The sequence below is a fragment of the Phoenix dactylifera genome, chromosome 13, assembly GCF_051530095.1.
Source record: "Phoenix dactylifera cultivar Ajwa chromosome 13, Ajwa_hap1_PhDact_Kaust_v1.1, whole genome shotgun sequence".
Lineage (NCBI taxonomy): Eukaryota > Viridiplantae > Streptophyta > Magnoliopsida > Arecales > Arecaceae > Phoenix > Phoenix dactylifera.
The window spans coordinates 21243810-21256522 of record NC_143202.1 but is presented as its reverse complement, the minus strand read 5'-3'; the positions used below and the strand labels follow the sequence as shown (position 1 = coordinate 21256522).

The 12713-nt window shown below is 35.3% G+C and overlaps 1 protein-coding gene across 2 annotated transcripts in view; it reads left to right on the top strand.

The window, feature by feature from the left end:
- The first annotated feature begins 3292 nt into the window (after window positions 1-3292).
- Window positions 3293-12713, top strand: part of LOC103712003 (uncharacterized) — a 46320-nt gene continuing 36899 nt past the window's right edge. For both annotated transcript variants that reach the window (XM_039130945.3, XM_088709601.2), the window contains exons 1-3: window positions 3293-3689; window positions 3771-3829; window positions 3928-3992. In XM_039130945.3, the coding sequence (XP_038986873.3) occupies window positions 3416-3689; window positions 3771-3829; window positions 3928-3992 (398 nt within the window). In that variant the 5' untranslated portion in view covers window positions 3293-3415. The remainder of the gene's footprint in view (window positions 3690-3770; window positions 3830-3927; window positions 3993-12713) is intronic.

Below are 12713 nucleotides of genomic sequence, written 5' to 3'. Positions count from 1 at the left end.
TTCTGCATTCGATGCGTTGTTAGTATCATACGTTGTCCATGCTGAGGCTGTACTACCAGCTGCTACCGACCACTGGTGCACGCCGATCCAAGTAACAACAAAATCGACTCCCCTATATAAAGGGACAGTCTGCGGGACCTTAGGTAGGACACACAAGAAAGACGTAACGCAATATTGCTCATAGAGAACACTACTCTGCTAAACTTTCTTCATTGTATACTATTGCCTCTCTATTCTAACTTAGGCATCAGAGGGTTTTCTACCGGAAACTCTTCGACAAGCAGACTTCTTACATGCCAATCTGGAGGGAACCAGCTCCAGCACACCTCGGCCACTTCGTCCAGCTCGGTTCTTACCGACCTTAAGATTAGCCAAGCCGTGCTCCAACCTCGGTTTAGGATTCAGTAGTAACACTTATATCAAATTTCACTTGTTCCTCTCATTATTTTAATCTGATGAAACATTCTAAAACTTTGAAAGCAGCTTCATTGTTGAAGACAAAACCAGAAGTCTATATATTGAGCATAGTATCTCATCCAATGCCATTGCCATTGCCATTGACAAGTCTGTGAAACTGAATTGTAATTTGGTCACCCAAGAGTGAACACAGAAAGGGCAATTGTGAAAAATAGAGGTACAGTAAATCACTTTTGGTATACCATCAGAAGGATCATGGCAGGTTTAAAATAATGTCGAGGACCGACAGGAAACTTTTTTAAACAACTATGATGGATGCTTCTGATGAACTTATATTTATATGGTAATCAAGAGAATGTGCCTGCGTAACGTATATTATGATGAAAAGCAAGAGGCCTCTAAGCTAAGGTAGTCTCTTTTTGTTATTTTAATAATTTCGATCTGAAAACTTGAATGACTCAACTACTCAACAGCCTGTATTCATAGAAAAAGCTACTTTGGTGAGAAGAGGAAACAAAATCAATGTTGGCTTTTGATAATAGATCTTCTTTTACCATTGGTATGTTCCCATATATGGAAGTTTTTGGGTGGTGGCATAGCATTCTCTCATCCCATATCCAAGAGCAATCTCTTCGCATACTCTCCATTTATACCATGATGATAAGATGTGACTGCTGAAATTGTCCTGTTTGAAAGCTGAAGAATCTTTTGTTTGAAATTAAACTTCATTGTTTATCATATAACATCATAACATTTCAAGTCTGGAACTTTCAAGTGTCACTGTTTGAAACCTGAAATCTAAATTTTATTTTGTGGAAAATGAAGTTTGTGAAAAATCTAAATTTCATTGTTCTGAAATTCTGAGAATTAAATTCTTAAAGAGTTTGAATCCAAGACTTGCAACTTGAAGACCTGTTACATTAGATCTCACTAACTTTTGAACTATCATGGTTTCAAATTTGGAGCTTAAACCTAAAACCAAATGTTTGACACAGATTCATTGTTCGACACCTGAAACGTAAATTTCGTGTTGTTCAGCATCCAAAACTTGATACTTTGTTGGTTGGAACTTGATGATTTTCAAATTCAAACAATGATATTTGAACTTTGTGTCTCAAATCTGAAATTAGGTTATTAAATTGATCGGTTGAACTGGACGTATATGATCTGAATTCTTGTATCTTAAAATTTTAATCTAAAGCTGCTCTTTTCAAGATGTGAAACTGAAACTTGGGTGTTCAAACCTTAAAGTTTAAAACTCAATTCCTAAAACTTTGACATCTAAATCTAAAACTTCTATCAGTTATAAATCATTTCTCAAGTTGAGCTCATAATTTAAAGCCACATCATTTGATGTTTGAGATGTGATTATTTGACACGTATAACCTGCCCTAAAAGATAATAAAACTGCCTTTTCACAATACCTGAAAGATATATTGCCACACAACCTAACACATATAGATGGAAGGTTTGATATATAAAAAGTAAGGTAATAGATGATCATATCTAATAATCAACATAACTAGTGCTCTTTATTTCTATAGCTCCTTGGGTTACAGGAGAAAATACAAAGAGTGAAGTCTTTTGAGAATTGAAGGAGGAAATAGTCTTCATAAAATATTGCAATGGGGAAAGAGTTCCAATCTGTGACGAATTGCGGGTTTCATCCTCCGATCCATTGACCTACGAAGGGATGAGTTGGGATGGAAGGAGTTCATGATATATTTAAGGAGTTGGTGAGGGGGAGAAACCCAACCAAGGGGATTCCACCATACATGACTCAGCTAGAATAACCTTGTATGAATCTAATGAATCATGCAGCCCTTCATAATTGTTGTATATGGTTAATAAATACAAATCCCAAATGCATACGTGTTCTGCATTTCAAATGAAGAGTCTAAACAACCATCAAAAAAAAGAAGAAAAGCTTATGTGCAAGCCTTTTTGCATCCTCTTAGTGGTGCCCTCCAAGGTGTCAAATTTAATAGTAAGTTGAATGGGAGATGCTTTTGGAGGAATAACTTCTTAAGGGGCTAATCTTTTGTAATTAAACTCTTTAGAAAAAAAAAAACTTATGGTTAAGATGCTATATTTAAGAATTTAGATAAATAGATTGATTATTCTTTTTTCAAGTCCCAATTGTAAAGGAGAAGGGTAGTGTAGACGAATTCTCATAAGACATTTGTTAATGGTGCCGCCATTATATATATCAAATCACGTGCCAATATCTGATTAGTTATAAAACTATCGAACGATTTAAGTTTCCCACAACACATCTTTATTTCCCAATAATAACAACTTTAAATCTACCATTTTACTTTGTTAAATCAAATCTTAACCACTAAATAGTGATAATAAGCAAATGAGTGTAATATATGGTTAAATTGGTGGTCGAGATGGAGAGATTTTAGGAAATTATCGAAATCAAATTTAGAAAGACAATGGGTTAACAAAGATTCAGAACATCATCAAGATAAATGAAGAAAATCGTTTTAGCTAATGATGTGAACATTTTCTAAAAGAGAATAAATGGTTAGTCCTTAGTGATAATTGTAGCTAGGGCTCGCAAATTAGGTAGCTGTTCACAAGTTAGCTCAAGTTTGACTTGGTTAAGAAATGAGCCGAGTTAAAGTTAGACTTATTTTGCTCAAGCTCAGATCAAATTAACTTAAGATATAAATATTAAAATAGTTTATATACATTATAAAATATTTTAATTATTATTATATACAGTAATTATATACAATTATTTATTATAATTTAATATAGATTAGGAAGAATATCCCGTGTTCCAGCAATATGATTAAAATATAATCAAAATTTTATAACATAAAGTCTGATCTTAAACTCAAACCAAATTTCTCGCGTAGCCTGAGGCTAGCTTTCATCAGAAGACGAGCCGAGCTCTCTTTTCCACCCCTATATCTTGCTGGCTTGCGCTTGGCCCCAAGAGGTCTTAAACCCTATAAACCCTTCCAATGAGACGCTGCTCAAGGCCATGGCGCTCGCTAAACCCTCTGGGCTTTACCCCTGCACCCGCTCTCTCCCGCAGGCGAAGACCCGGAGCTTCTCCTCCCTCCTCCAGCCGAAGCTTCATCCCTCCCCAAACCCCTCGCTAAAACCCTTCGACGCCACGCTCGGCCTCTCCCTCGTCTCCTCTCCGGATCCAGTGCTCCATCTCCGGCACCGGCGCGGTTTCCGAGCTCCTCCTCGCGCTTCCTCCGACCCATCTCCCTTGGAAGAGAGCCCACGGAAAGATGCCACCAGCGAGTGTTGCGTACATTTCCCTTGGACCATCTTTTCTTGCTTCTCATTGTCTGTCTTCTGATGTTACTCTGTAAGCAATTCTGCAGATGGATTGCTTCGGCGTGCAACGCTGGTCGGCACCGCAACAGTGGCAAGCAAGATTCTGGTAAATTTCTCGAACAATAAAGGCTTCTTTGATGTTTTACACTAATTACTTGATTTTTAATTCCGTTTTTTCTGTTTCTGTATATGTGTGAGGCACAGGGGTTACTAAGAGAGATTGTCTTGGCTGCTGTTATTGGAGTGGGTCCTGTAGCGACTGCATTTAAGTACAGTATTTTCTTCCCTTCTGTTTCTGGGTGTTGGAGTAGCTTGATGCTTGTATGTGCTCACATATAGGAGATTCTGTTGCCCTCGAATATATAAGTTAATGGTAAATGAGGTGGGAAAACAAGATTTTGAAATGGGAAATGCTTCATTAATTGTGATTCTAAGAATAGGAATAGTGGATGACATGACAAACAACATATTCAGTAGGATTAGGATTTTCCAACACATTTTTTTTGTTATGGTCCTTGAAAGTTATGCCATGTTTTCCTGCAATACTAAAATTCATGCTTATTTACTTATATATATATATATATATATATATATATATATATATATATATAAGGTTAGTTTTTTGTAATTTGACTCTATCATCTACAGAAAATCTGGCAGCAAAGATTGATTTCTGCATGGGTACCAAATCTATTCTCCCGAAGATGATCCTTTTGATGATTTGTGGCGATTCCTTGGTCCACATATAGAGATTAGAAGAATTAAATAGAAAGGATATAGATCAGTATGATGAGAGACATAGCAAAAATATTTATTTATAATAAGAACACTGATTGGACCCTCTCCTCCTCCTCCTTATAAAATATGTTAAATAACACTCCTCCCTTAAGTACAAGGCCTTTGAACTTTCTCCTCAGAAAGAAACAAGATAAAAAGAAAAAAAAATTCTACAAGTTTCTGAAAATATATGCCTTTACAATCCTAACATAGGAAGCCGTCAAAATCAATTCAGAATAGAACCATGATGGTTTGAATACCTTCCAAGAGGAACCTAGGCCAAAAGTAGGCTTGTAGGTAATAATCCTACTCAAAATAAGTGGGTTTGAAAGAGGAATGATCATGATTTGGAACATGTTCTTTCCATGACCCCCCTCGATGAGACCTTCATATTTATATCTATTCCATTGTTTTTTTATGGCTTAGCTAGATGGTACAGACAAGCTCTCAAAAACTGAAAACATAGATAAATGCAAAATTGACTACAAATAATCACAAGAAAATGGAAAATACCTTTTTCACTAAATATTTAAATAGAGAAACTTATAAGATTCAACAAAAAATCAACATAATAAAGAAAAACAAATGTATAAAATGATTGTGCTACTCATTCCTGATGTCTCTTTAATGATGTCATGTTCTTCACTTTGTCTTTTGAGTCTTCAAAAGTTGATGTTAGATACCAGCATGAAGTCTTCAAGCTATCCCACCATTGAATTGGTACACTATGGCATTTTGTTCATTGCTCTGGATGTAACTTATCGTCTGTTGTAGAATGTTGATTGCTGAAACTTTGAAATTGTGATAAAATGGATCGAAAAATTATAGCTGTTTATTTCTGTCCAAAACTTTGATCTTGTGTTGGGTGGCCATTTGGCGGTACTTGGATATCTAATCTTTCTCAGTTGAGACTTGTGATGGAGCTTGAATTGAAGAAACATGCTAATTTATGTTCAAGAAATTTGCAGAAGTTTGTTTTTCAAGTAGTTTGTCCTTTATCAAGTCAACATTATGTGAATGATAAATATATACATAATCAAGGAAAATGTCGCCACGTCAATTTTAAGACCTTGCAATGCAAAGGCACATACTAAGAATGAAGTATTCCCATAAAGAAAAGCAATTTATATGCATGGTACTAGCACAGACATTGTCATTGAAAAACACCAATTTATGATAATCAAATCCGACAAAAAATACTAAAATTAATAGATGAGGTTAATTTAAAACCCATCCAATAAATTCTACACGAAATATATTTTGTAATATGTAATATAATTAGAATAATATAATATATAACATTGAATGACATGGGCTCATGTTATTTTCATTGAAAAGAGTAATTTATGGTGATCATATCCCATAGAAAATGCCGAATTAACAAATGAGGTTAGGTTAAACTTGTCTAGTAAATTTTATGCCTGAAATAATTGATAAAAAGGGGTTACCTAGGGCCCGAGACTCCTACCATTACAGGGTCCGGGGAGGGTTAGACATATGTATTCTTACCCTCGTATGAGGAGAAGCTGTTTCCATGTTCAAACTCGTGACCTCCAAGTCATAATGGGGCAACCTTACCATTGCGCCAAAGTTCACCCTCGTTCGATATAATCAATCAAAGATTAAATCTTGTGAAAAGGTTCTAAACTTCTAATGAATAAATGAGGTCAAGACAACACCCTTCATTGCATATATGGAGTAAAAGAGAGGATACATTGAGTCATGGTTGCAAATATCATCTTATATCAATTTGAAAATTTTAATAATCCACCAAAGAATAGCCCAATGGAGACTTTTTAATCTAAAAATATTTATCTTCAATGAATTAAAAAAACTAAGTCCTGTACCATCATACCTCCAAAGGTATCATTAGTCTCAGGATTTTAATTGAATCCCAACTTCGCTAACATGCCATCTAGAATGTAAACTATTCCAAGTAGATAAATTGGTCATGCACAAACTAAAGCAAAGTAGCTTTGCCTTCTCATCATTAGCACTCATCAACTCATCTAAGGGATAGAAAAGAGTGCAGTAGAGAGACTCATCCGGGAATAAAAAATAAGAAGCTAAGGGCTTGTTCGGCATTGTTTTATTTCTTTTTCTCTTCTTTTAAAATAAAAAAATGAAAATTGAGACTAATAATATGTTTGGTGCTATTATTTCTATTTTTTATTTTAAAGTTATTTTCATTATTTCTAGAAAAATGGAAATAAATTTTTTTTGCTTTCAATATTTTCAAAAATAAGAAACTCATGTTATTACTATCATCGTTGACATTGCTATTACTACCACTACAATTGCTTTCGCCACTGCCACCATTGTTGCCTTCGCCTACCATTGCTTTCGCCACTGCCACCATTGTCGCCTTTCGCTTGCCGCCGCCACTGCCACCATTGTCATTGCCTTGGCCTGCTGCTGCCACCATTGTCATCGCCTTGGTCTGCTGCTGCCACCATTGTCATCGCCTTGGCCTGCCGTTGCCACAATTGTCATTGCCTTCGCCTGCCGCCTCCACCACTTCATCGCCTTCACTATATTGCCACTACTGCCTTGGCTACCATTACTGCCATGGCATTCGCTACACTGCCGTCACTTTTCTTGCTGCCTTTGCCACCACCTCCATCCCCTTTGCCACCACCATCTCCTCTGCCACCACCGCCTCCAACATCACCACCACTGCCCCTCTTGCCCGCCACCAACACTGTTGCCCAAGGTGACAAGCCAAGAGGGGGGGGTGAATTGGTTTCTTCTAATTTTCGGTGCTTTAAACTTTTTCTCAATATAAGTGCGGTGGATGCTTTCTTAAGCTATTAGAATGATTTAAACTAGTGCAAAGATAGAAGATGATGCAAGAATAAACGGAAACACAAGCACAACACAAACACAACAATATATAGTGGTTCGGTGCTCTCCTTAGCACCTACGTCCACTCCCCAAGCGTCCCCTTGGGAATTCACTATAATCTCTCGGATTACAGTTGGATTGTTTTCCGGGCTCACAATCCAAAAACCTTTGTTGGTTTTACGGGCTCACCAACGAACCTATACACTTTGGTTTTTCGGGTTCACCAAAAACCTTTGTTGGTTTTGCGGGCTCACCAACGAACCTTTACACTTTGGTTTTCCGGGCTCACCAACGAACCTTTACACTTTGGTTTTCCGGGTTCACCAAAAACCTTTGTTGGTTTTGCGGGCTCACCAACGAACCTTTGTACTTTGGTTTTCCGGGTTCACCAAAAACCTTTGTTGGTTTTGCGGGCTTACCAACGAACCTTTACAAAGTGTTTAATAAATGAAAAGAAAAGATTCAAACTCCTAAATGAGCATATGAAACAATATAAACTACAAAGAAGAGTTAGAAGGTATTTATCGCTTTGAAGTCGCTTTGCTCTTCTTTGTCAAGGATGCTTCACTCTTCAAGGGAGGATGGAGCTCTTGATGACTCTTTGAATCTGCTCAATCCCTTTCTTTGATTCTTGAATGAAGCCCTTGGATGAAGCTTGCCTTGCTAGGGTTCTCTCTTGAATGCACTTAATGTATTTTCCCAAAAGCTTGCTTCCTCTGATGAATACTCCCTCTTAAATACTTCTCCAACCTCCAAATAGTCCTTTCTAACCGTTGGATTGAAGAAACTAGCCGTTTATAGCCGTTGGGAGTCCAAAAAGCATTTCTGCACAACTAGCCGTTATGTTCAGCCCGTGTTTGGGTCGGCTCAACCTGTCCTTGGGTCGACCCAACTTTGCCTTGGGTCGACTCAACCATTTCTTGGGTCGACCCTCTCAGAAAACACAGAAACTTGAAATTCAGCCTTCTGTTGCCTTGGGTCGACCCAACCTTTCTTTGGGTCGACTCAAACCTTGGGTCAGCTCAACATTTTTCTTGGGTCGACCCAAACTCAGGAAAATCAGAACCTTGAATTTCAGCCTTTCTTCACTTGGGTCGACTCAACCTTTCTTTGGGTCGACTCAAGGTTTACTTGGGTCGACTCAACTTCTTCTTGGGTCGACCCTCTCAGTAAATCCAGAGAGCATTCTTCCTTTGCATTTTGAGGTTCTTTGGAGGTTGGGTCGACTCTTGCTTACCTTGGGTCGACCCAACTCACTGTTCATTTGTGCTGTTTTTGCAGGAGTGTGCCAGATGATTCCTCGATGTGCCGGGGTCGACCCAATCAACCTATGGGTCGACTCAATCCACACTTTGCTGCATTCTTAAGGTTAGATTCATTCAAATGAACAAGACCATATATATATTCTCAATTAAACAAATGTACTGAGAGTAATGAACTTATAAATGAAGTATCAATTTAACTTATAGCATGCTCTACATAATTGCTTGTTAATCATCAAAATAACACTATCATCCTCAATCTCCCCCTTTTTGATGATTACAAAATAAAGAGTATAAGCTTATTGATACTTGTCTTTAAAATCAGTTTATAAAAGGGATTGAATTTCTGAATTTCAGCTTTTGATATATATAAGTGAAATCTCCCCCTATATTATTCAAAATTTGCCAATTTGACTTTTTGAATGGCTCCCCCTTTCATTTATAATTCATTAGCAATGAAACTTCAAAAATTTGAGATAAAATATGAGTTTCAGCTTATGTATCGGGGTGAGAGAGGAGCGTGCCAAATTCTGAATTTATATGTGGCAAATTCTGAATTATGATAGAAATTTTTGATTTGATGATTTTCATTGTTGCAAATCGCTCCCCCTTAGATATATAAGCTTTCTTATATGATTTTCAATTTGTTTGCCCATTTATTTCTCTTTTCTTTTCATAACTTCTTTACTCACTCTTTCTCACAAAATTGAATACTCTATCTTTTCTTCTCCCCCTTTATATACTCTTTGCTTCTCCCCCTTTATATACTCTTTCCTTCTCTTTTCTTTTATATACTCTTTCCTTCTCTTCTCCTTTATATACTCTTTCCTTCTCTTCTCCCCCTTTTTGTTATCATCAAAAACATATATATGGGAAAAGATGCAATAAATAACAAGCTTCAAATTTCATTGATCAAAATAGGAACATTTTCATATATTAATGCTCAAAATGATGATAAGTACAATGTTCCTCAATCAAGATTTAAAGATATAAGGGAAAAACAAGATACATATGGGAAAAGGCAAGATACATATGAGAACTAGATACACATCCTAGGCTAGATAATAAGATCGTGAGACTCTCCCGGATCGCTTGGCTACGGCTCTCTTGGGTTCCATTTCTCCAAGATCTTGAAGTAATCTACTGTTTGGAGATGATTGGAGAAGATTTGTGAGTGGGGAATAGGATTTTCGGAAGAGGACAAAAGGTAAACAGTGCCCTAGATATGCTCTCGGGTCCCCTTTTAACAGTGGGGTCCCGACGTTGGGTCGACTCAAGATTTTTCTTGGGTCGACTCAACGTTGGGTCGACCCTGTTCTGGGTTGGGTCGGCCCAAGTGCAGACTTTTTCTTTTCTCTTCCTTTTTGCTTCTAAAAGGTTTTTCTTGCTTCCAATCCTTATAAACTCTTTATGGGACAATGATACATGAGTAAGGAATCTATAGATAACAAATTTGACTCATGTTTCATGGGTTTTTAGAAATGGGAGGAATGTATCATGAGACTGCTTGCTCCCTTTTATATCTCTTCAATAAAAAGGATCACATATGCCTAATTTCCTCCTTAGGAATGTATCTATCTTCACTCAAGGGTTTCATAAATATGTCGGCTAATTGTTTTTCAGTGCATACATGTTCAATACATATGTTTCCATTTTGCACATGATCCCTAATAAAATCATATCTGATTTCTATGTGTTTGGCTTTAGGAATGAGATATTTAGGGTATAAGCCAGACGTGATCTCTAAATGTAGATTCCAAAGATAGTTTTGAAGTCAAGTGTAGATGGAATCTTTTTCAAGTTATTTCAAGGAGTATCAAGAATAATATTCAAAGAAAGCACGAATGTAAATCCAATACTTTTTTTTTTAACATGTTAAGTATATAACAACATGAGAGCAATCTAATTAATTTTTAGAGTATAGTATAAGAGCAGATAAAGATCAAAAACTTATATACTCGAAAAATATAAGATTATGTTGAATCCTTAATTCTTAATGACTTCAAAGTTCTTTCATGATGTAAAAGTATTGGAGCATAGATACCAAAACATGAATTTATGCAATGTAGGATACATAAGATTCAAGACTTTGAACGTTCTTTTAGAGCTCTCTTAAAAACTTTCTTTTACTCCTTTAAAGATCATAACATCAAAATCAATTAAAATGAATTGGCTCATGATTGAAATACTAAAGTGTAAGCCAATAAGAGCTCATTAGTAGATTCCAAAGTAAATTTTCAATACTAAGACAAATGGAATCCTTTTTACTTAGTTTTCAAAACAAGTGATTTACCAATTAAGTACAGATAAAAATCCAACTTTCAAAAGATATTCAATGAAGCACAAAGTTTAATACCACTTTACATTTAGTATTCTTTCTCTTATCTTTAGTTGAATTTCAGATTTTAATGATAAACGTGAATAAAACTGAACCTTTATGATATCAAGAATGTAGAGTGATCTAGAATTATTCAAAATTTATAGCAATCACTCTTTTTAATCTTTTAAGAACAAGTTATGCTTCCTCTTAATCTTTGAGAAAATGTACTGAAATATTAATCAGAAAATGATTCATTTGAAGCTCAAATTCTTTCAAAAGCATTTACATTTTCTTTCTTTTAAGAATCATTTGAGTGAGCTGAAATATTTCTAGACTTGAGATCATTCACTCTTTTAATAATATATATACATATATATTTTGATGAAAGTCCTTAACAATGTAGGAGAGGAAAAAAAAAATATATAGATGATCATTGAAGTATATGTATTTATAGAACTCAATTTTTTTTAATCAAGATTTTTCAGCAATGTATATATGAAGCACAATAAATCTTTTCAATATCAAAATAAAATCATATATTAAAAATATTTATTTGCAATCAAGATCATCAAAAGACACATCATTCAGACCAATATTAGTACACTTTGAAGATAAGAAATGATATGTTTCAGATGCGTATCGGGGCAAGCAATCAAGGCATCAGAATTATTCTATTTTTCTTAAGCTGTAATTTTATCTAGAAATTCATATTGAGTTTAAGCTTTTATATAAGATCAGATTCTGAATTTCATAAAGATTCTCAAGGAGGCTTTCAAAGTTGTAATTTGAGATATGTATCTTCTCATTGTAGCTCATCTTAAATCATTACGATTGAAAATACATATTTCAAGAACATTAGAGCACATCCAGAATCTTTGTAATTCATATTGAATTTTGGTACAAATTGGAGGACATGATGTTCTAATGTTAGGCAAGTTGAAAGATAAATTATAATCAATTCATTCTGCCTAATTTGCAAATTCAGATTATCCTTTTTTTTTTTGAAAGATATTCATTGAAATAGAAGTATCCTTTTCTTCTTCTTTTTATAAATATATTCAACTTTCAGATTTCAAAGGTGATCATGAAACAAGAGAAATCCAACATATCATTGATGAGTATAGAATACAAGTAAAAACAATTTTCATTAGGCTTTGAGGCACAAGTTATTTCGAAGTCAAAGGTGAAGGGAAAACTTGTATACAAAGTTAAAGCCTATTCCAAATTATGAGTGTCATAGAAAAAAATAAATTTGCTATTGGTAGAAACATGTTTCAATCAAATTATTCAAGCATGAAGCATTTCAAACTGAATATTGAAAACATATAATTCAAAGTATGCAAAACATAACAAGCATGTCATGGATCAAAATCAATTCTTTTCAAATAAAATTTCCTTTATTTAAATACAATTTAGCACTGATTTTATCCTTAAGGTGTGTTTTCAAGTGATTGAAACTTCATTTGATTTTTACAACCTTCTTATATATTTTCATTTATTTATCATTCATTCTCCAAATTTTTAATTTCTTTCTTTAACCATTCAATGAACATTTTGATTATCTTCATTTATTTTTCGGTTTTACTTTTCTATGCTCTATACTCTATTTGCTCCCTATCCGGTGGAGTTGGAAGGGGCACGAGGTACTACCATTAGCCTCCCTCTTGTGCCGTCCCTAATATGCCCTACACCGAATAGTTGGGTCAAATAGTGCCGGGTACTACCACTAGCCTCTCCATTGGCACCATCCCTATAATGAGCAATGTAGAAATGTTAAACTGTTCTTT